Source organism: Mustela nivalis (genome assembly GCF_964662115.1).
Source record: "Mustela nivalis genome assembly, chromosome: 2".
NCBI classification, from domain to species: Eukaryota; Metazoa; Chordata; class Mammalia; order Carnivora; family Mustelidae; genus Mustela; species Mustela nivalis.
Window position 1 is genome coordinate 156,685,553 of NC_139021.1, and position 24,500 is coordinate 156,710,052.

The following is a 24,500-nucleotide window of genomic DNA, read 5'->3' on the forward strand; positions in this document are numbered from 1 at the left end:
GCTTGCCTTTTTCACTTGAGTCTTGACAGCAGGCACAGATTTAATGATTGGAAAGCACTTTGAGAATTCAGAGTGCTCCATAATTGCTAACTCATAATCCCCAAATTGTTCTCCGTGTGGCTGCAGGAGGCAAAGCGTCTGCCCTCGGGAGGGCCTTTGTTAGAATGCCCCTGCCCCCAGCAGAACCCAGCCAGGCAGGGGCAAAAGGGGGCTCTGACCATAGAGGAGTGTCTACCTAAGGCTCTTCAAAGTGTGCCGAGAGCAAGGCTGCTCTAAGTGTGAACCAGATAAAGAGGGGCTTGATAAGAATGCAGATTCTTGGGGCGCCTGGGTGGCTCAGTGGATTAAGCCGCTGCCTTCGGCTCAGGTCATGATCTCGGTGTCCTGGGATAGAGCCCCGCATCGGGCTCTTTGCTCAGCGGGAGCCTGCTTCTCTCTCTCTCTCTGCCTGACTCTCCGCCTACTTGTGATTTCTCTCTCTGTAAAATAAATAAATAAAATCTTTAAAAAAAAAAAAAAAAAAAGAATGCAGATTCTTGGGCCCTTCCAAAGCAACTAACTCAGGGTCTCTGAAGATAACCTGTATTTTAATAAACTCCCCTAGACAACTCTCATTCGCACTAATTAGAGCACTAACGGGGAGAGGTAGGGGCACGGGTTTGGGGTCAGAAGGACCTAGGTTTGAGCTGGTCTTGCCCCTCACTGTGTCAGAGCTCCACAGGCTCGTAAGATCTTGTTTGGGCAACGACACGCTCCCCCCCACCCCCACCCCCATACGTGTGCTTCATAAGGCACACAGCAGGTTAGAGAGGCTGAACAGTTCCTCTACAAAGAGCCCTATTTGACCCAGAACTTCCCAAACTGTCTAACCAAGGAAGTTTCTATCCATCGCTAATGCCAGAATCACCTCACAGACTTACTATCTCATGAGACAAAGCTCGTGAAGGTCCTTCCTGGGGACCGTGAAGCCTAGGGAGTAAGGGACAGCACCTTACGGCAGGGGTTCTGGCAGGAAGGAGGCCCCAGCCCGTGAGGGACAGCCCCTGGAGCCCTCCTTATCCCGCAACTAGGGTCCTGGGCAGCATGGCTTGCTCAGTTTTCCACAGACCTGCCGCCTGGAGTGGACATGTCACAACAGCGAGGTCACCTTCCTGCTTCGGGTAATTTCCCTCAGAGGCAAGACAGATCCATTTTTAACAGCTCTTCATTTCAGCAGAGAATGCCGTCCCGCCTCCGATGGGGGCTGGGGACCAGGACTGGAAGGGAGTCTTTGTTCTTCTGACCAGTGCTGACAGTTTAATTAAACCCAGCTCCAGACGGGGTCGGAGGGGTCAGGCATTCTTCAACAGGACTCCTGCAGGAAATCACCTCCACGCCTCTCCAGACACCAGGGCCCTGTTAATGAGCCATCCTGCTCCTCCTTACAGCAGGGATATAAATAAGGGGAAAGAAGCGCCCTGGGCTGCCCTTAATCACCCACCCCCACCCCTTCCAGGTCCAGCAGAGACACAAAAGGTTGATCTTGTCCGGACGCATATTGGTTTCAAGGCTAAAAAGCAACCCCGAGGAACTGGGCTGCCGAAAGTGGCTTCTGGACGAGGAAGGGAAGGCAGCCAGTGAGAGGAGGGAGTGCAAGGCACGGCACAGAGCCCGCCCCACATCCAGAAGGACAGAGGCACAGAGTCTGACCCTCACTGTTCTCCATCCCAAACGCGCGTGAAGACAGGGTTTTGCTGATATAAGAGGAGCCATGAGGTTCAAGCGTGCCTGAGCCCTGTACGCATCCACAAAACATCTCCATTTTCTCCTGTGATTGACTGTCAGGGAATGAAGCACGCCCCAAACCCAGGCCACCTGCCCCCAGAGTGGAGCCGCCCCCGCAGGGGACAGCGATCCAGCCAGGGGAGAGTCCGCCCCACCCACTGCGTCCTGCTGCTGGTCAGACACAAGCCGATCTCGATCTCGCTCTAAGAAAGCGCTGATGATAACCCTCCCCTCCCGGAGAGACAGCGCCTGCCCTCTGCCCTCAGCCCCCTCCGTGTGTTCTCAGCACCTAGAACAGCGCCTGCCCCCAGGAGGGCCTGAGTAACCTTTAAATGAATGGGTGGGCAGGGGCAGGGGATGCGTAGGATTATAGGTAGATTGATTGGGTGGAGCGCTGGCTGGGGATGGTGATGGTTGTGGGTAAGCGAGTGGGAGAATCGATGGGAAAGCAGATGGAGTAGGGGGGGTGGGAGTGTGTTCGATGGAAGAATGGGTGGAAGGAGGGATGGTAGAGGGAATAGAGATAGATGGGCAGATGGATGGGTTGACTGGTGTATTGTAGATAGGTAAGTAGGAGTGCATATGAGCGGGGGGTGGGTATGTGACAGATTGATGGGGTTGGATGATAGGTAGGTGGGTGGGTAGGTGAGTCGGTAGACGAGAATAGGAAGTGGATGTGTGGTAAGGAGATGGTGGATGGAAAAGGGAGGTGGATGACCAGTAGGGAAGGATGAGCTTTAGCATCCGAGAGACCAGGGTTTGAAATTGACTCAGCACCCTGGGCATGTCTCCAACCCTCTGAGCTCACATGTCTGCATCTGTCAAATGAGGGAAATGCTGACCACAGAGATGTTCTGATGACGAAATCAGATCATGTTTGAAGATTGTCCCCCTCCCCACCCCCACCCCCACCCCCGCCATGAGCCTGGAACAGAATGACCTTCCATTTGTCCTAACAGTTACTGTAACAACTGTTGTTCCTGAGACCTTTCATGACGGTCTTGGGAGACCCAGGCAGCAAGAAGATGTCACAGGATAGGCATACTTCTGCAGGGGCTTCGACTCCCTCTACCCGCAGACAAGGGGTAGGTGGGTGCTCTCTTCTAAAGAGGTCAGGGAGTGAGGGTGCTCAGCGGGAACTCAGGGCCCACCCTTAAGGGGGGGTCTCCCCAAAAAAGCAAAGAGCACACAAGTGACTCCAGGGCCCTAAGAAACATTTCAGGGCAACATCACCTACCAGCTCCATGCTTGCCCAGGAAAGTACCCGAGAGTACAAAAGGCACATTCCCTTTGGCAGTTCCTGGGCCTGAGTGACGCCGGTCCCAGGTCACCCCCCCCCCCACCAGCCCCGTGGCTGCAGGAAAGCACACCACACCCCCTCCACAACCCCTAGGTGTGTCTCTGCAGGTGTGCCTCATGAAACACAGCCTCTTGTGGAGGAAAAAAAAAAAAAAAACATTTAAACCTGTTGGGAGAGATCCCTGCCATGGAACGAGATGGTTCTACACAAAAACAGACAGATGGACAAATGCTCAAGTGCGAGGTCAACTTGAAGACCATGATGCCACCGCCAAACCAGTCCTCACGTGGATTCATCCCACATTCCCTGAGCATCTATCACTGGCCACAAAGTTTACACCTGCCACAAGAGTAGGTCACATCTTTCTCCAATCCCCGCAACAGCCTACAAGGTAGCCAGAATTCTCTTTATCTGACAAAAGAGCAAAGCAGGTTTCCCCGGGGTTGGAGGAAGCCCTCCAACATCACATGGCCAGCACTCATTTTAACTCCAACCACAGAGGCTTTCCAGCACTTGTAAAAGCTGGGAGGTCTCCTACCATAAAAGTCACACATGCTTCCTACAGAACATGTGGGAAAACCAGAAAAGAAATAAGTCACCCAGAGACAACCCCTGTTGGCATTTTAGGGTCTTTTTCCATGCCTTCTTTACAGTGATTTATTTAGTGATTTTATCATCAGTACAGTTTTGCATCCTGGTTTTTGGTAATGCAAACATTTGTCTACAATACTCTACATCCTCCATAAAGACCACATTTGACGGTGATATAAATATTTCCTCAAGTAGCTATATCATAATTTACTGAACTGTTGCCCCAACACTGAACATACATTTCAATATTCAATATTCTATATTTCAATAAAGGAATATTCTACATTTCAGGGCACCTGGCTCAGTCGGTTATGTGTCTGCCTTCAGCTCAGGTCTTGAACTCAGGGTGCTGGGATTGAACCCTACATCAGCCTCCCTAAGCAGAGAGCCTGCTTTCTCCCTCTCCCTCTCCTCCATGCTCATACTATCTCTCTCTCTGTCTAATAAATAAATAAAATCTTAAAAAAAAAAAAAAAAAAAGAAATATCCTACATTTCAAAATTTTAAATCATGCTGCAATGAACGTGTTTGTGCTCATGTTTTATTATTTCCTTAGGCTAGATCCCTAAATGTGAGATTTCAGGAAAGATCCTGAAGGTCTGGTATCTAATTCCAGCCCCATCACCAAACCTCTCTGTGGTCCAAGGCAAGTCACATCTCTGGGCCTCAGGTCCCACATATGGAACACAATGGACAGACCAAACCAACAAAGGGGAAATATTCCTGAAGAGTAGCCAGTACCATGATTTTAGCCCCTGACAGCCCCACACACAAAGTCAACCCAAATATGGACTGTGCTGTCTGACCCACTCTGTGAGCACCTCACCTACACATTTGGTCTCTCTCAAACCTGCTTCATGCTGACTTAGCATAATGGCCTCTGCTAAAAGCCCATGATTTGCTCCAGGTGGGAAGGATTAGCAATGGATCCCTCAAAGCAGAGGGGAGGTCAACAGAACCACCAGGCCCTGCCTCCTAAGGGAATGTGGCCCCCCTCCAGTTCCTAGAGGAGTGGGCTCCCCAGTAAGACAGCACCAGGCGATCCCACAAACCCCCAACCCACCTCCCTGGCCCAGGAATGACCTGAAGACCAAAGGTGAGCCAATCAGATTCTTTTCCCAGAAATCTGGAGTTGGGACCTGAAACACGGGGATTAACTCCAAGGCCACAGGAAGTACGAGGGGAGTCAGCACTGGGGCTAAGCAAAGTCATGGCGGAACTGAGATGCTGCCCATAAGCCCAGGACACTGGTCTGCAGGGAGAAGCAGGAAAATAATGAGATATTCAGAAAAAAATAGAAACACCCTTCACCTCTCCGCCTGGTCCCAGCAATACTTCACTTCCTGTCCTGGGAACGTGTAAGTCTGCTGGTTGTGCCCTCGCAACTCCCCACCACCATTCCCATCACCAGCCTGTGGGGGTTTCTGTTTCCAGAGCCCAGAGTGTCCAAGCGTTCCTCGGCCAGACCAAGCAGACTGCGACAGTTACCAGAGACGTTTGCAATGCCGGATGCTCAAGTCAATAGATTGAGGGTGCAGTTGTGACAAAGAATATCAGCAAATAAATCTTTGAGCACCCGGTGTTCCTGCATCCTTCCTCAGCACAACAACAAAGGTAAAAAAACCCAAGAACAAACAACCAGATCAATAAAAGGGTCTGTTTAACCATTTCCCCCAGGACGTGCACTTTTGAGATGGCCTGACTTGGAGCAGCGTCCGGTGGCACTAAAACAGGTTGGGCCCAGCCCTAAACTCAAGTCCCAGCCTGACCTGAGCAGGGGCACTGCACAGGAGTCCTCCCCAAAGTCCTGCGGGCTGCCACACTTGTCCCTACAGCCGAGCTCCAGAAATATTAACAGGAGAGCTAAAGAAAATAGTTTCCCTCCACCAGGTCAGGCTATGCTCCTGGATAAGAAACATCTCCTGCCAAGAGTTAGGGACCCATTGCCTAAAAGGAAAAAGCAGTAGGACTGGGGAAATGTTCTGGCTCTAGAGCCTGGAAATACTCCCCAAAGAACCACCAAGCCTTCTCTCAGGCGTGCCCTTCTCCTGGAAGTCCCTCTGTTGGCTGCTGACTGGCCCCCTCCCCAGGAGAGCCAGCCCCAGGTCACAAGTGTGAGAACATCCGATGTTTCTAGAGGCCACTGCCTCCCCTGGTTCCCAGCGCCATAGGGTGCCAAGAGCAGGAGTGAGGCAGACTCCTGTCCTCTTCAGTGGCTTTTCCACTCCTTGAGTGGAGTTCCTAGTGTCAGCCTTTACACATAAAATCCAGTCATTTAAATTTGTTAAAGCACAGAAGTACTTTTTCTTCAGTAAAATACGAAACCATGAAGAGCACTGAGCGGGGAGTCCAAAAGGGACTTGAATTCTGAGCCTGAGAAGGTCACTTCCCCTTTCCAACTTCAAGACAAAACTTGAAGGCGGGTCCAAGGACACAGGGGCTATCTGGGGACCACTAGGCTCATCAAGAGCTCTGGAAATCGTGACACATGTGCAAAGAACTGGCTGTGCTGAATCCAGATTCCAGGAACCCACAATCATGTTATCAGCACTCGGGCAGTACTGGGGTACCGTCTCCCTCCCAGCCCCACAGCCTCAGGCCTGTCAAAGTCACTTGCTGCCCCTTCCTCCACCTTTGTGCTGCCCTACAAGCTTTTCCAGGCAAGACCAGCAGGCTCACTACCATGCACACAGTGCTCGGCTGGCCACACTGAAGGTCCCAACCAGTGGTCTTTCAGGTTGTAAATGGCAACAACTAAAAGGACTCAAAAACCTCCCAAGTCAAAATTCATAATCCAGACAGCCCTTCAAAAATCTAACAAGAGGGGCCCCTGGGTAGCGCAGTCAGTTAAGTGTCTGACTCCTGGTCTCAGCTCAGGTCATGATCACAGGGTTGTGGGACTGGGCTCTGAGCTCGGTATGGAATCTTCTTGGGATTCTCTCTCCCTCTCCCTAAGCCCCTTCCACCCCCCCACACACTCGCTCTCTCTCTGGCATAAATAATAAATAAATGTGTTGGGTTTTTTTTTTAACTCTAACAAGAGTACACAGTTGTTCTACATGCTTACAGAAAGCAAAGCTAAGAAAAACGTAAATTGTTGGGAAACAGATTTAGGGCTCAAACTTAATATTTCTAATATGCAGATCTGTCCATTAATGTAACTGACTATCTGGAGAGGGAGTGAACTCTCCATCATTAGAGGTAGCCAAGCAAAGAATGAAGGACCCCATGCTAAGGAACAGCAAAGGAGATTCCTTAGGGAATCTCTAAAGTCCTGCCCAAAGCAAGACGCCCAAAATGGAATAAATGGTAGAACAATCACAGCCACATTTAACAAACCATAGAGCAGCAGAATTAGACACTACCCTTGAAGCTTGAAAGAAGTACATTTACAGCAAATAAAAGTATGACCTTATGCCATGGTTGATAAGCTTCCCGATCTCGTGACTCCAATCTGATAATAGAAAGAGGTCTAAGAAGGGCTTCATTGAATGAATCAATATTCAACCCAAGGCAGAACACCAAAGGCTGAGACAGATGTGCGGGCTGGAAAGCCTCTGGCATCATGGCTGACAAGAACCCCCTCCCAAGAACATTCTCACACCCGCACTGTCAAAGGCAGCACAGAGAACTGAATGAGCCTTGGATCCCAGCGGGCATGACCACTGAGAAACGCCCCGCGAAGCACCTTCCTACAGGAAGGCCTGGCCAGACACGGCCCTTCCCACGGGGTGAGGGACAAGACCACAGCCAGAGCATCAGTCGCCGCATCACTCACAGCCTCGACAGAGCCTGGTTATTCTGGAACAGCAGTTCTGGTAACATGTGCAGCTGGTTCCGGTTCAGTCGTCTAAAAGAGAGAAGAAAGGAAGGGTTGGAAGGTGCCTTGCAGTCCAGGAAACACAAAAACTTTTCAGAAAGCCCTGGGTTCAGAGTGGGAGGGCGTGGGGTCCAAATCCGAAGAGGGTCGCTGTGTTGTTACCCCCAGGAAAATGAGCTTCCCTGGGCCTCGGTTTCTATGAGTGGGAGTTCGGCATCGACACTTGGGGAGGATGGGCACTGAGCACCGGGGAAGCTCCCCGCCAAGGACCCGATGTGTGGTGGGCAGTCGACCCCTCCCGGGATTTCTACCCAAGCTCCTCTCGTTATCACGTTACATGCGCAACACCCGTTGTAATTCATAAGGCACTGACTGAAATACTATGCTGGCTTTGTGAGCTGGAACACCGGACTCCACTTGAAACGGGAGCAGGGGTGGGACTAGCCCCACGGTTCTGATTCTTCCTTGCTTTCACCCACATTTAACTCAGGGGCAACTTAACTTTCTTTTATTATTTGCTTTAGGTCTTTTTCTCAAAATGAAAAGAGTGCTATTGATTTTTTTTATTATTTATGAAAATGCATGCTTAATTCTTTACAAACGTCAAATAATAGAAGAAAACGGATTCGGCCACCTGCATTTTCCTCACCCAACCATCTGCAGATGTCTCTCCACATCAGACAATAGAACAACCCCTTTAATTTTAATGACTGGTATGTCCATCGTTTCTAATTGCTAGACTGGGGGACGGAACAACTACTCAGTTTTATACACACAGACAGGAGTGGGAAGCCTGGTTCTGCAATGTGACCTGGATGGGAAGATACAATGTGGAAAGAACCCAGTCTCGTCCTAGGAAAGCAGCCACACCTAACCACACGTCAGCAGCTCGTTCTTGGACACGGTAAAACGGAACTCCCGCCCACCGGGGGTGGGACCCCTGCAAGTATGGAAGCTTGGTGCTCACGCTGTGGTCCACGGGCATCTGCAGGGGCTTTGCCTGGGAGTTGCTAAGAGCGGCGATATCGCAGCCTCTCCCCTAGACCAGTGGAGTCAGACTCCATTTCAGCAGGATCCCCAAGCGATCCAGGCACTCCTGAGGGCTGGAGAAGCTCTGGTGTAAAACCCAACCTTGGGGTGCCTGGGTGGCTCAGTGGGTGAAAGCCTCTGCCTTTGGCCCAGGTCATGATCCCAGGGTCCTGGGATCGAGTCCCACATCGGGCTCTCTGCTCAGCAGGGAGCCTGCTTCCTCCTCTCTCTCTCTGCCTGCCTCTCTGCTTACTTGTGATCTCTGTCTGTCAAATAAATAAATAAAATCTTTTTAAAAATTAAAAAAATAAAACCCAGCCTCGGCCCTACAGACTATAGCACAGTTCAGATCTCGCACAACTGTGTCCTTTAACACCACTGGACGAGGATAAACCAACTCGGCAAAAGCTTTCTTGTGCTGGGAGGGAGGAAGAAACATAATTGTTTGTGGCCAATAGTAACTGGCCTGTGGTTATCTCCTAGGAGGTCACCCTTCATCTGATATGTGAGAAAAGCATCGTTTTCCAGCACGGTGCAGACAAGGAGACCAGCTGGAAGAAGTTTACTCAAAGGGTCAGGCTCCTAGGGAAACACATCACTGCCTTGGGGAAAAAAAAAAAAAAAAAGACCACCAGCAGAATCCTTAAAGCACAGGAGTGGACATCAGATTACCCCAAGTTCCTTAACCTTGTCCAGTAAATTAATTCTGTATTTACACTGCCTGGGAATCATGGGTTTTTGTTTTGTTTTGTTTTCCCCCAAGACTTTCTCATTTTTCCAGCTTCAATTTCTGCAAACACTGGAGAGGGGAAAAAAATTCAAGAGCCAGTATAAAGTAGAAAATCAAAGAAGACCAAAGGAGGGCCCGAGCATTGTGAAGGAGGGGCAGGTAGCTAAGAACAGACGGCAGTAGTGGTGACCGGTCCTTAGCCCTCTGCATGTGCCAGGCACAGAGACGAGTGCTGTAGGGGCACTACCTCTCCATCGGAGGGAAAGCAGAACTCACAGGTGGGTGTCTTTCTCTCAAGCATGACAACAAGGGCTCACATTCACACACCTACCCTCCCGTTTCTTTCTCTCAACAACCTGCGGGAAATTTTTACCTCTACCGTCTTGCCATATGGCTTGGCTCTTAATAGGTGCTCAGGATGTTAACCGAGTCCACTGAGCTGTCTCTGTGATTGCTGAGGAAGCCGGGATGCCCAGAGGTGAGTGACTCACCCTCGTCACGGCCACGTACGAGAGCCGGGTTCTGAAGAGCGCTTTTCCCCCACAATTCACAGCAGCCCCCCACGGCCAGCGCAGGGCGGCTGAGAGTGCCACTCCCGCTCCGTGCCCATGGCACGCCCACCCCCACGGCCAGCACGACGGCACACTTCCACCTCTGTACTCGGGCCTACAGGAACTGCTTACAAGAACCAGAATGTCTGTTCCCAAACCTACCTACACCAGAGGCGCTTATAATTTTACAAGGTAATTAACTGTGACAGAGGAGAACAGAATACTCATGTGAAGAGTCATCTCTAGCAAAACCAAATTGGAGGCTTTTGAGAATGTCAATAAACCAAAAGCTGTTTGTTGAAGGGCTGTTGAATTAAGTAAAACACTGGGCCAAGGACAGGAGGGTCACCAAAAAACTCGGGGGCACCTGGGCAGCTCAGTCGGTTAAGCATCTGCCTTTGGCTCAGGTCATGATCTGTGGGTCCTGGGTTTGAGCCCTGGATCGGGCTCCCTGCTCAGAGTGGAGTCTGCTTCTCCCTCTCCCCTGCTTGTGCTATCTCTCTCTCAAATAAATAAATAGAATCTTAAAAAAAATTTTTTAAAAAGGAATTAGGAATTCTTTTTTTTTTTTTTTTAAGATTTTATTTATTTATTTGACAGACAGAGATTACAAGTAGGCAGAGAGGCAGGCAGAGAGAGGAGGAAGCAGGCTCCCTGCTGAGCAGAGAGCCCTATGCGGGGCTCGATCCCAGGACCCACAGATCATGACCTGGGCCAAAGGCAGAGGCTTTAACCCACTGAGCCACCCAGGTGCCCCGGAATTCAGAATTCTTAATCCAGATTGCTTCTAAGGGCATTTTAAACATCTCCCTCTACATGGGGTGCCTGGGTGGCTCAGTGGGTTAAAGCCTCTGCCTTCGGCTCGGGTCATAGGATCAAGCCCCACATCGGGCTCTCTGCTCAGCGGGGAGCCTGCTTCCCCCTCTCTCTCTACCTCCCTCTCTGCCGACTTGTGATCTCTCTCTGTCAAATAAATAAAAAAATTTTTAAAAATCTTTAAAAAAATAAACATGTCCCTCTACCTTAAAGAAACCAAAAATCATAAGCAAATCACTTGTGTGTAGTGTAGGTGACAGAAGCAATACAGAACTCCAGTCTCATACTGAGAAGAAAAGCCTGGGGGGGGGGTGGGGAAGAGGGTCGATAAATGCACATTTCCATGTCTGTGCTCAAAAGGGAACGTTTAGAGTACGTGCAGTGTGTATGCCTGCCCGCTTTACGCAACATGTAGGATTAGTGGATCCACCACTGGTCTCCAGCAAGTCAGAGGAGAGGGTGCTGGCCGGCCTCGGTGACAACCCCCCAGGACACAGCGGTCACACCCCTCAAGAAGAACCACCTGCTGGGAACTTGTGGGGCACCTGCACAGGAAGGAAGGTATAGGAGCAGGACAGAAGGGACAAAGTCTGCAGTGACAAGTCTGGACTCAAAAAGGAGGGCCCTGCCCCCTCCCAAAGGCAGCGGCAGACATGAGGCGGGCACCCCCAACGGGTGTTGACAACCCCCCCCCACCACCGCCCACACCTTTCCTCCTCCAGCACCCAGAGCTGAAGCTGCAGGAGCGGGTTCGGTCCGGGTCCCAATCAGGCCCTCACAGCCCGGTCAAGAATGTGTACTTTGTCCTGAGCCTTTGGAAGAAAACAAACAGCTCCAGTCCTCTGTTCTCACGGCAGGCCCCTTATCGCTCACTCTGGGGCCTGGGTGAAGAACGCAGAAGACATGCCCTGATTTTCTTCCAGGCTGCAGGAAGGCAAGGCGACAACCATAGTCTTCTCCCTTTGTTTAATACCCTACTTTCTTTGAAGTGAAAGAGAAAAGTGAGGTATAAGGTCATAGTCGTTAAGAGCTCAGGCTTTGGAGGCAAAATGATCTGGGTTCTAATCCCCTCTTAATCGCTTAATAATGCAAGTGCCTTAACTTCAGTGCCCTTCTGTTTCTCTTCTGTAAAATACCACTGACCACAGCGTTGTTTTAAGGATTAAATGAGATATTGTAGGGCAAAGAGCTTATCTTGGTGTCTGGCACAGAATAAGGCAATCAACTGTAGCTATAGTTATAATTATAAACTCATTGTAAGAAAATCCATAAAAACGATAAGCACAAAGAGTAAAATTAAAGTTACCTGATATCCCACCACTCAGTGCAATGGGGGTTAATCTTTCCAATTACTTTCCTCCTCCTGTGTTCTATATACACAGAAGTTGATGTGATTTACATAAACATCACTTCCTGCCTTTTTCATTTAATATTATATTGTGAGCACATTCCAATGGCCTTAACTATTCTTCAAAAATGTGACTTGATAACCCATGTCTCCACCAGAATGGCTTTCTCCATTTTTTTGTTGCTGTGTTTAAGAGATGTGCAAAAAATATCCTGGATATATACATTTTTTAGCCACATCTCTGATAACTGCCTTAAAGTAAAATGGACTTTCTGGTTCAGAGGGCATGAACTCTAGGACTCTTGACACCTCTTGAGAGCCAAACCAAAGCAGAACAGTGAGACCAGTGACCCCAGTGAATGGGTGTCCCTCTCCCACCTCATTCATACCACAATCCTTTTTTTTTTTTTTTTTCATTTTTGCCAACCTGAAATGCAAAACTTGATCAAGACCCACTCTCAAATGCAAAACCCCTGGGTTTAGAGACAACATGTAAGTCAGAAACATCACCTTCCAGTGTCTGTGCTGTGGCCCTGAATGTCCAAAACCCAGCTTCTCAGGTGGCCGCTGGGTCTCCCTGACAGTCCCCTTGGCATACCCATTCTTCCCCACTGCACACACACAGAAGCACAGACAGTGGTCACGCCTGGGCTCTGAGATTAGAGGAGGCAATTTCACTTCCTCTGTACTGCGTGGGGTCTTTGCCACAATGCATTATCAGGGAAAGACAACAAAGAGACTGGCATTTAGAGTGTGGGGTGCAGACACCCTCCAGCCACGTCCTCACTGTCACCTCGTGATGACGCTGTGACCACTTCCCTAGCTGTGGCTGCCCCTGGCGCCCATCAGCCAGCAGGAGGCGGTGGGGTGGAGGGGGGCACGCCAGGCTCTCCCCGCACCCTGTCCTCGCTGCTGGGCTCGGCCGTCCTGTCCCCTCAGTGCCACCCCGCCACCCTCAGCCTGCACCCGTGGATACTCACAGCCTCTCCAGCTCCTTCATGTCGTCAAAAGCCCCCCGCTCCACCACTCCAATCTGGTTCTCCATCAGCTGCCTGCGGAAGCAAAGACACAAGGACAGCTGGAGGATGCTGGATGGGGCCTCTCAGCAGCAGCCGGCAGCCGGCAGTGAAATGGGAGCAGGGTCCCAGGCGCGCACACACCCAGGTCCCGGCCTCAGCTGCCCCCCAACCTTGCAGATTCCCAACAGGTATCCTCAGCACCCCCAGGCCTGACAGCAAGACACACATTCAGGCCCTGAGCCTGTGCGGAGCTCGCTGCAGCCACCAGGGCCACGGGGTACCAGGGCACCAGAGCACCAGGCCACGGCTCCAAAGGCATCCTTGCTCCGGGAAGCCGGGAACCCAGGCAGCAGGAGCGACTTGGGGCTGCTGGCACATACCCTCGTTTGGCCCAGAGGGCGCGTGTCCAAGGGGCAGAGCAGGGGGACGGGCCCACAGCAGAGGGAGGGGAGGTTGTGCCAAGTGGGCATAGCCCACACATGTAGCAAACACACTCTTCAGTTGGCAGACAACACCCCCTCTGCCTGCACCCCTGCACTGCCTGGCCCCATCTGCTGCCAACTCAGCCACCTGGCTCCATGAGACTGTACGTCCCTACAGCCCAGAACATCCGCCTGGCAGGCAGTTTGCTTGTTGCGTGGTACTTTCTGAGATGGTCGAGTGTATTTTTCTCCCTGCCTTTCCCCCCTTCCACTCCTAAGCAGGTGGCTTGAGGTTCCATGTGGACCCCACACCCTCCTAGGGAAGGAGGCAGAAGCTGTTACCGCACACTTCTCTTCCTCCACTTTGTTTCCAGAAGCCTGAGCTATTGAGGAGCTCAGACTGGAGGACAAGGTGAGTGAGGGATGCCAGGAGCGAAGGAGGGTTTCCCCCAGACTCAGAAGACACTCCTGGAGATTCGGAAGGAGTCAAGGGTCGGTGGGTTCTGGAGCAGCAGAGACCCCTGCCCAGCAACTGAGAGCTAGGACCCCGGAGAAGATGGAGACACAAAGTCCCCAGCCCCACCAAAGGTCCTCCAAGCTGAAAAATAGTTCTGAAAGAATTGAGGCCCCAGGACACTTGCACTACCCTGGGAGTACGGGGTAAGGATCTTATGATTGTCTGATATAGAATGTGTCAGAAAGTATGCATGTGTCTGAGAGCCGCAGGGCAGGGAGAGGTGAAGGGATCCACTCTTTCCCCTCCTCACACCTCACCCCTGCCCACCTCGACAAGGGAAATGCTACAGATGGCTCCTTTGCTGGCTACTGACACCAGTAGAGCCACACCTGCCACCTCCAATATCTGCCACTGTCAGACACCCAAGGAGAGCCACCTCGGTCCTCAACTGTCCCCACTCACCTACCCTCTTAAGACAGTGGGAACTGTAGCCTCACTGGGGAGTTTGTCTGAGGCACAGAGTCAAAAGAACTATGGAGACAGTCATGGACTAAAATGCATCCCCAAAATTCGTACACTGAGGCCCTAACCCCCAGTGTGATTTGGAGATGGAGACTAGGGAGGTAATCGATGTTTAATGAGGTCAGAACGGTAGGTCCCTAATCTGATAGGACTGGTATCCTCATAGAAGAACAAAAGACACCAGAGACCTCTCTCTGTGCACACATGAGGACACAGCCAGAAGGTGGCCCAGAAGAGAGGCCTCACTACGAATAGCCTGGATGGTGCCTTGACATCAGACTTCCAGCCTCAAGAACTGCGAGAAAATACACTTCTGTGTTTAAGCCCCCAGTCTGCAGTCTTTTGTGTTGATGGCCCCAGCAGACCAATCCAGAGGCCTAAAGCTTCCTCACGGTCAGTCAGGCTTCCCTCATTCCAGGATAGGACGCCCCGTGAGCCCAGCCCTGGTCCTGCCAGGTGGCGACCACTGGGGCCTACACCACGCACAGCTCCTCAGCCCTGTGCAAGGCGGCGGCTGATCCGACTCGGGCCTCTCCATCACTTCCACCCCAGACCCCTCGGGGCATCTAAAGACTGACTCCAGAGGCAGGAGCCCTACAACCCATAGCCAGGACCACTGCCTGGGTGGGGGAGGAAGGAGGCAAGGAGCGTGGACAGCAGCCCATACTCACAGCACCCGCAGCTGCTTGAGCCCCGCGAAGTCGTTCTTGTGGATCCGAGTGATGTTGTTCCCATTGAGTTCCCTGGTGGAGGAAAGGAGAATGGAATGGTAAGACGCCAGGGGCACGTCCCCAGGCCAGGGCCCAGCTCCATACTCCCTTCCACGGAACTCCAGCCTGTCTTCTCACTAGTGGGGCCAGGTGCTCCCCAGCCAAGCCCTGGAACCCCCAAGTCCATATCAAGGCCCAACAAGCCAAGGCCCATCTTTGCAACAGATGCCCAGCCAGCCAGGGAAATGTACAGGGCCCGGGCTTGCTGCTGGGAGAGCTGTGCGAGCCAAAGTCATGGCTTTTGCCCAGAAAGAGCTCAGGCTGATTGGAGAGACAAGACATTCCTGCAGGGAAGAATTTGGAAACCAGCCATTGGAGGTTATTCGGGTAGATCCCCCATCTATAAAGTGGGGGTAATAATTGCGACTATCTCCTTGGGTTAGCACAGGGCCTAAACAGTAAAGAGCATGGCCTGTGCCGGGAACGGGCCCCGTTGCAGACACCAAAGCTCCTACATGTTGTCGGGAGTCTGAGCAGGAGAGAGCAGGGTGGGCCATGCATTTTAAGGAGGCTGAGGACATGGGGTTCAAGCTGAGGCCTAAAAGACGAGGCAGATGTGCCCAGCCAGAGGGATGGAGTGGACATTCCAGGAGATAACACCCGGAATATCTGGGGGCTGAGGGAGGAGACAGGCTGGGAGTCAGGAACTGCAGGAAGCAGGGTTGGGGGCATGTGAATCCAGATCACAGGGGGCCTGAGAAAGCAAGCAGAGGAAGACAGGGAGACAAGGTGGCCCGCAGGCAGGAGGGCACCACGAGGACAGTCCTCCATCGAGGGGAAGGATGGCAGGGCCAAGGAAGGGAGGGGGCCCGCCGTCTGGACCCCAGCGGATCCTCTGCTCACACCACCCTGGCCTCTGGCCCTTTCTCCCTTCCAAGGCTATATGTGGTCCTCCTCAGCCTTCCCCAACCACAGACTTGGCCATGGAGCCACATTAGAGGCCATGGGGCCCCTGCTGAGCCTCCCAGGGAAGCTCACTCGCCTCTGTCAGGCCGCTTCTCTTCCTAGGGAGCTGGTGCAGCCTCAGATAAACAGGTCCTTCCAGGAGGCAGCTACAGCACTCCCCAGAAAGCTCTTCCACTGAGCCACACACAGCAGAAGCTCCGTCAGGCCTGGCCCCACACCCAGCTGTCACCTCCGCATCTGATCTGTCTCCCTGTGGCAGCTCCGTGTTCACATCCACGCCATCTCCTCCTCTTTCTCACCACCTCACAGTCACTCAGGGTCTTGGCAACAACCTAAGCATCCCCATCCCAATGCACATGCGCGCAGACACACCCTGTTCCCCCACAGCTTCCTCACTTACGAGCCCCGGGCAACCCAAATCCCAGCTGCTTTGAAAAACACCAAGATCCCTCTCCTGTAAGCATTTGGGGAGTACGTTGGGCTTAGAGGTGTTCTAGAGTTGCACCCACTACAAACCCCATATTTTAGTTTCCACACATTCCAGACACAGGACTCTGGGGCCACCGTCATGAGGGGCTAAAAAGTCGTGTCAGCAGCTATGTTACCGATGAGGACATTGTGCCTCAGAGCAGTCAGTTGTCTTCCAGAGGTCACCAGCTGGGACACGACAGAGCAGAGATCTGGCTGTCTGATCTGAGGGCCCACACTCCTTCCAGCAGGCTGGGCCACTGACACGCAGGACACACATTTACCCATCACTCTCTCTGCCCTTCCCCTGAGCCTGTCTCCTGATCCCAAGGAGCAGCTGAAAAACTCATTCCCTGTGCATCTCTTTCCAATGGGATCTCTGTTTGAAGAGAGAGGATTGAGCCCTGTCCAAGGTGAGGGGGCCCCTGATGAAAGCCCCAGGCTGAGCCACTCCCCACCCTAAATCCTGTGAGGAGGTCTTCTCCACATCAGACAGGCTCTTCTCTTTCTTTCCTTTTTTTCCTGTTTTGTTTTAAAGATTTTATTTATTTATTTGAGAGAAAGAGATCGAGATGGAAGAATAAGTAAGAGGAGGGACAGAGGGAGAAGCTGACTCCCTGCAGAGCAGGGAGCCCAATGCGGGACTCGATCCAGGACCCTGGGATCGTGACCTCAGCAGCAGGCCCTCGCTTAACCGACTGAGCCACCCAGGCACCCAAGACAGGATCTTTCCAACGTGTGGGTCTTTTCTCTTGAACGAAGGATTCTTTCCTGAAACCGCCACCTGTAAGCCTCACCTGCACTGCACCCTAATCTGCTTCTTGCCGATAACCATGCTTCAAGCTTCGAGAACATCACCAACAAACCCTTCAGACTGGTTCCCTCTGCAAGCAGGGCCGGTTTCCTTGGGCCAGCCTGTTGAAACCTTCATCGCCAAACCCAGAACCACATGGAGTTTTTAGTTGTTTTAATTTTTTTTATTATAACGGCACATTGGCAGCACTGATGACAAGAACAAGAATGTTAAGCTGCAATGGACGTCACCAGAGCAACGTTTAGTGGACCTTCCAGCACATCTGAGAAACCAGATACTACGCAGTCGTTTAAAAGGCCACAACTCGGGGCGCCTGGGTGGCTCAGTGGGTTAAGCCGCTGCCTTCGGCTCAGGTCATGATCTCAGAGTCCTGGGATCGAGCCCCACATCAGGCTCTCTGCTCAGCAGGAAGCCTGCTTCCTCCTCTCTCTCTGCCTGCCTCTCTGCCTGCTTGTGATCTCTGTCTGTCAAATAAATAAATAAAATCTTTAAAAAAAATAAAAATAAAAAAAAATAAAAGGCCACAACTCATCTTGTACTAACAGGGCAAGATGTCCATGATACAGTCTGCAGTGAAAGGGTCACAAGCCAGCTTGTATTCTATGAGCCTGCTCAGGAAAAATCCACACACACGTCCATCCTGGTCTGTGCACCGAGCAAGCTCCCTGGGGGCTGTTTGCCACGCAGTAATGCCTAAAATTGCTAAATGGTGGTTTTAGTTTCCTTTTTATGCTTTTCTGTACTGCTTGAAATTTTTAAAAGATTTTATTTATTCATTTGGAAGAAAGAGAGAGGGAGCACCTGAGCGAAGGGAGAGAGGCAGAGGGAGAGGGAGAAGCAGATGCCCTGCTGAGCAGGGAACCCAACATGGGGCCCAATCCCAGTACCCCAAGATCAGAATCCAAGGTGAAGGCAGTTGCCCAACCTTCTGAGCCACCCAGGAGCCCTTGCTTGAATTTTTAAAATTATATCAGTATTTTTATAAGCCAACTATTTTATAATAGTCAAGTTATTGCATTTAAAAATTAGAGTAATACAGAGCACCTGGGTGGCTCAGTTGGTTGGGTGTCTGGCCTTTGATTTTGGCTCAGGTCAGGATCTTGAGGGCCTGGGATCAGGCCTCCTTTCAGGCTCTGTGCTGGGCGTGGAGCCTGCTTGGGGTTCTTTCTCGCCTTACCCTCTGCCCCTTCCCCACCTATGCATGCTCTCTCTCTAATAAAATACATAAATAAAAATAAAAGTAAGAGTAATACATGCACATTGTTTAATTTGTTTCAGTTATCTGAATAATAAAGAAAAAAAATTCAAATCACACATAAATTCATCACCCGGAACAAAGCCCTGTTAACATTCTAGAATAGTTTCATCCAAGCCTGTTTCCTTTGCACACAATCTTTATATAGTTGAAATAATTTAATAAATATTGATTGAAGACTTGTTTGCAAAACATTTTGCAAGGTTCTGAAGATGCCGGGACGAGTAAGACATACATGGTATGGACTCCTTCCACAATGTTATGCCCTGTTTGTTCCCCACTGATGATTTTTGAATGGCCATCAGTTATCCCTGCATTCGAATATATCACGTTACTGGGGCATTCCCTGAACCCTGGCTACAGGACACCTGAACTGTTTTGATATCATTCAATTATAAACAACACTCCGCAAGGCTTGATGGGTATTTGGGAGGACTATATTTCTTGATACGGATTATGCAGCCACAAGTCATGAAAAAGCTGATGAGCTTTACAGTAACTGGCCCATTCTTTCCCGGGTCAAGCACAGTTTATACGACAATTGACTTCAATAACTATTCATTTCACAGGCAGCAAAACTGAGGCAAACGAAAATGTTTAGACTTGTCTGAACAAGGCAGGGCCCAACATGGAAATCAGGAATCCCTGAGGATGGAATTCCCATCAGGTGGTGGGGGGCTAGGGGCTCACAAGGACTTCTGGTGACATCATTGCCACATGCCTCTCTTCTTACCCTTTGGCGCAGGCCCCACTGCTCAGACCCCAGACCTGTTCCTTAGGCCGGTCAGGTGGCTCCCTGCCTTCCTCCTCACTTCCTGCTCCCCACTCCACCCCCCATGCACGAGAAGACCTGGGACAGGCAGGTGAACAATGCGGCAAATACAGCCTCTCTCTCAGGAGGCCCTGCTGCTTCCAGACAAGAATGTCCACGGACACCCAAGCCCACCCAGGCCCCGCCTCTCCCCATCAGCCTCGGTCTCTAAGCTGGAGCTCAGGGCCTCCTCTCAGGGGAGCGCCCTCTGGAGGCAGCCTGGGAGGCAGCCACTTGGGCCCAGAGAATGACCTCCCCTGGGCAGCCCACCCTTGCCCCCTCAGCAGGGCAGCCCCTCACCAGGATCACGTTTCCAACTTGGACCAACTGCTTCCCCTCAAACCTTCAGCAGAGGCCGCTGGAATGAGGCAAGGAGGTCATTTTTCTCCGACACCTAATTCCTCCAACAGGTGGTCCTTGGGTGTTGCCATGGAAACACTCTCTCCGGCAAGCCGCCCGGAAAAAAGAAGCTGGGAGAAGCTGCTGTGACCTTAAAACCTTCGCAGCCAGAGCAGCCAAGTGGGGTGAGCCTCCAGGGGGGTCCCAAGGCGTGGTTTCCAGGAAGAACCCTGATCCCCAGCTCCCCAGGCTCCCTGAGGTTCTTGTCGCCGAAGCCCACATCTGCCACTCCTCCCTACTGTGCACCCACCGGGTACAGGCTCTGGGCCCAACTCCAAGCACGCTTCACCTCACTCCCCACTGACCCTCACAGTGAGTTGAGTTGTATTCACTCTGCCTTGCTGAGGAGGAAACTAAGGCACAGAACTGATGAAGCCATTGCCCAGGGCCACACAGCTAACTAGGGGTAGGCCTAGGATCAAACCCAGGCCCATATGATTCCATGTTCTTTCCCCCCACCCCCCACCATCGTAATGCCTCCTGCCAACGACACTCTCAAGCCCACCCCTCACCCCAAGTGCTCATGAGAAACAACATGAAGGCTTTGAGTAGGAAACCCTGGGGCCCTGTTCTAAGGCCCTGTGCTCTGCTTAAGCAACAATATCAGGAGGTCCCCAGCCAGCTGCGTCATGTGTGTTCTTAGTGGCTAAGAGCTTGGCCTTTGGAACCAAACTGTCCGGCTTCAGATTCCTGCTCCACCATCACTAGCTCTTAGCTTAAATGCTCTATGCCTCAGCTTCCCCATTTGTAAAATGAGGATAACAACAGTACCCACCTCTTAAAGGTGTGGTGTGGTGTAAATGACTTAATATTACTTTCTTTTTTCCTTTTTTTAAGATTTGTTTATTTATTTTAGAGAGGGGCGGGCAGAGGGAGAGGGAGAGAGAACCTCAAGCAGTCTCCCCCCACCCCTGAGCCTGGAGCCCAACACGGGGCTTGATCTCAAGGCCCCGAGATCACGATCCAAGCCGAAACCAAGAGTCAGATGCTTAACCAACTGAGCCGCCCAGGCATCCCCATGACTTAGTACATCTGAATCACTGAGACCAATGCCTGGTACACACAAGCCCACACAAGGGCTCTCCACATGAGTGTTACGTACTGAGATTAGTTTACAGCTCCTGCTCTAGCTGCGGTTTCCCTCAACGACATTGCTCCACCGGGAGGGTGGTGGCCCAGGCTAAGCTCAGGCTGGTGTTGGACAGGCCAGGCCCCGCTAAGCAGTGAGGGGCCGGCAGCAGCTGGTGGCCTGCAGGTCCTGGGATGGGAAAACCCAGAGAAGATGGCCTAAGACAGTTCTCTCTCTTCCAAAAGTGAGGAGTGTTCCTCCATCCTTCTCTCCCTGGAGAAAACACAATCTAGTGGCAGATGGCCCTGATTTCTATCAGCTTCTGTGTGGTCCTAACCTGAAGGAAAAACCTCAGTGGTGGAAGATTTTGGAGAAAATTCTCTGAAGCCAAGTAACCAAGATAAAAACAAAAGCCCACAAGGATTTCTTGAATCCTGTCAGGAAACAAAAATCTGATCCCCAGCACCTGGATATTTGGGGATACACTGAAAGAACCCCTCAGAGCTCCTAGAGCTGCAGGAATAAACAGCCTGGGTCGCTCACAGTGTGTTCTGGGGGTCCCATGGGCCTCACGAGCCCTTCTTGACGTAGAGCTCCATCACTTCTAACGCCAGTTCCCTAAGAACCAGAACCTCCCCACGGCGCCCCAAGTCTGCAATGGCAGCAGAGAGGCTCAGGCCACCCCCCAAATCCCTTCCTGCTAGATCGCCAAAAAAATCAACATGCAGCTCTGACTGGGGCTGAGACAGGCCTCTGGGCTGGGGAAATGTACACCTCGGCTCTGTCCTTTGAAATCCTACACTGGCCAAATCCGTGGCAAGGAGCACCTGCAGAGTCAGAAGGGAGATCAGAGGGGAGAGAGAATTTCCCTACCCAGCCAGGGCCCCTGGACGGCAGGTTGAACACCCCGGCCTGCAGGCCACCCAGCTGCACGCCCATGCCCGTGGGGCTGGAGTCCCGTAGAGCCACCCCCCTGGGTACCCCACATTCCCCCGTCTGCCCTCCAATCTGATCTCCTAGCCACAGCCACACCTTTCAAGGTGCAGATCTGATCGTGTCACTCCCCACTTAAGCCCTTCAATGAATCCCCATTGCTCTTGGAATTGAGACAAAAATCTTCTCACCAAGAACTACAAGCCCCATGTGGCCTGTCCCACATGCCCCCATTCTGATTCACTCCCTCCTGTCGCAGGGCTTTTGAAAGGCCATCCCCTCTGCCTAGAATACTCCTAGCCTCTCCCCGGCAGCAGGAGCCAGAGGCCATTTCATATGGTCTGGGGGCTTCCTTGACTGCTATCTCCGCCCCTGCAGAGGACATGGATTGTGTTGGTTTCTTCTCACTATCATATCCTCAGGGTCTAACACGGTACATGGCACCTCAGAGATGCGGCAGGACGTAGTTCTTGAAAGCATGAACAGACTTGCATTAAAATGGACATATTCCAAACAGCACAAGCTGAGGAGGTTTTCCGAGTTTCCCTGACCCCCAAAGCAAAGAAATACACAATTGAAGGAATGTTCTCCCTTGGGGCACCTGGGTGGCTCAGTTGGTTAAGCATCTGACTTTTGATCTCAGCTCAGGTCTGGATCTCAGTGTCATGGGTTCAAACCCCATGTTGGGTTCTACCGTGGGCGTGGCGCCTACTAGAAGGAAGGAAGGAACAATCGGAGGGAAATGGTCTCCCTCATCAAATCATTATGTTGTACACTTGAAACTAATCTATCACTGTATGTCAATTACATTTTGACTTAAAAATAAATAAATCCGGAGGCACCTGGCCAGCTCAGTAGAGCATGCAACTCTTGATCTCAGGGTTATGTGTTTGAGCCCCACGCTGGGTGTAGAGATTACTTAAAAATAAAATATTTTTAAAGTGACAAATAAAAAAAATATTTAAGTAAATAAATAAATTTAAAAATAATTAAAAAACAATTAAAAAGAAAATGCTCTCCCCAAATGGACATCCGCCAAGAAAATCTCTACACACAGAGGACACTGTAGTGTTCCCAGTGACTTCTCACACAGCTCAAGGTTAAAACACGGATTTTTCCTTAGTAGCTCTCACAGGAAAATACCAGCCCACAGAGTTTCTGCAGCTCTGCTCCTCTACCTCCTTCAACACACTAGCACTCCTGCCACAGAGCCTTTGCCCATGCTGCTCTTTCAGCCCAGAACTACCCAGAACAGTCTTCTCCTCCTCACCTGCCCACCAACACACACACCTGACTGACCCCAACTGTCCTTCAGGACTTCAATGGAAACATCCGTGCCGGGCCAGCCTCCCCTCTGTGTTCACGCAGCTCCTCCCCCAGAGCTGGGACTGGAATTTGGAGCCGTGTGCAATAGGATGTCCTTTGTTAAAGGCTAGTCTCTGTCCCACCGGGCTAGGAAGGAAGAGGCCACCTCTGGCCGGCTCCCGGCCGACACTCTAACCCAGTAAGAGTGAACACAGTGAACATGTAGAGTAAACACAGGCTGAAGGAGCCGTCCTGCCCCGAGCCCAGCTGCTGCTGGCGTCTCGCAGCCGGAGGGCGGCCCACACTCCCATCAGCGGGCAGAGCCTTGCCCACAGTCCTCAGTGGGTCATGATCTGGAAGCTCCCCCAACCTCCCCAGCCCCAGCAGAGCCCACAGGCCTGGGACCAACCCCAGCGCTGGGACTGCCCTCCAGAATGGAATAAACCGTGAAGGCCCAGGGACCCCCAGGCCAGGGCAGACTTGCCACTGGTCCCGCTCTGCCCCTGGCTCCTGGGGACCCGTCTTGTTGCCTTGGTTCAAATTCTAACAATACCTATACTGTCACAACCAAGCCGACTCATTGAAGCCTCGTGATAGCACCTGATTCCAAGGTTTATTTTCAGCCTGGACTCACATCATGAGGAGACCGAGGCATGAAACATTTAAACGACTTGTTCGAGATTAGCCCACCAGTAAGGCGGTAGAGGAGGCAAGCCCAGGCATGTCTGACTCCAGCGCCTAGCTCTTTCTTTCCTTCCTTTTTAATTCTAATTCCAAGAAAATACACAGAACAAAATTTACCACTTTAACCATTTTAGGTTCAGTAGTATTAAGCACATTCACATTGTTGTACAACATCTCTAGAGATTTTTTTTTCATCCTGAAAAACCCAAACTCTGTTTCTATTAAGCAATAGCTCTCCATTCCTCCCCCTTGACCCAGGTAACCACCATTCTGCTTCTGTCTCTGTGAACTGGACTATTTTTTTAAGATTGTTGGGTCCCCCCAAAATTGGGTACCCCAATAATGGGTCCGTGATTAAAGGAGCGAGACTGATACAGTAAAGTGAAGGTCAAGCAAAGCTTTATTTCACGCCAAGCATCAGGAATCAGACCGAATGCCAAACAGACCAGTCAGGGCCTCCCCTACCAAGAGGCCGACCCCTCCCTGCTTTCCAGACTAACTTTTATAGAGCAAAGGCCATGTGGTTGGGCCTGGCTACACACAGGTGGCCAATGAGATTGTAACACACACAGAAAACTCCACAGTGATGCTAGGTGACAAATTGAATTACAATTTACCCTAGTAGATATTTGAACCAGCCTATCACACCTTGGTTAGGACTGGTGCCAAAAGGCTCCCAAAGGGCGGGGGCCCATACTCCTTGGTAGCTAGGAGTCA

General features: G+C 51.4%; 1 protein-coding gene across 1 annotated transcript in view; it reads right to left on the reverse strand.

Moving 5' to 3' along the window:
• Positions 1–24,500, reverse strand: part of SLIT1 (slit guidance ligand 1) — a 164,214-nt gene that overhangs the window by 126,681 nt on the left and 13,033 nt on the right. Inside the window, exons 2-4 of the mRNA XM_082722141.1 lie at positions 15,041–15,112; positions 12,930–13,001; positions 7,434–7,505 (exon numbers count right to left, since the gene is read on the reverse strand). Coding sequence (XP_082578267.1) covers positions 7,434–7,505; positions 12,930–13,001; positions 15,041–15,112 — 216 coding nt within the window. The remainder of the gene's footprint in view (positions 1–7,433; positions 7,506–12,929; positions 13,002–15,040; positions 15,113–24,500) is intronic.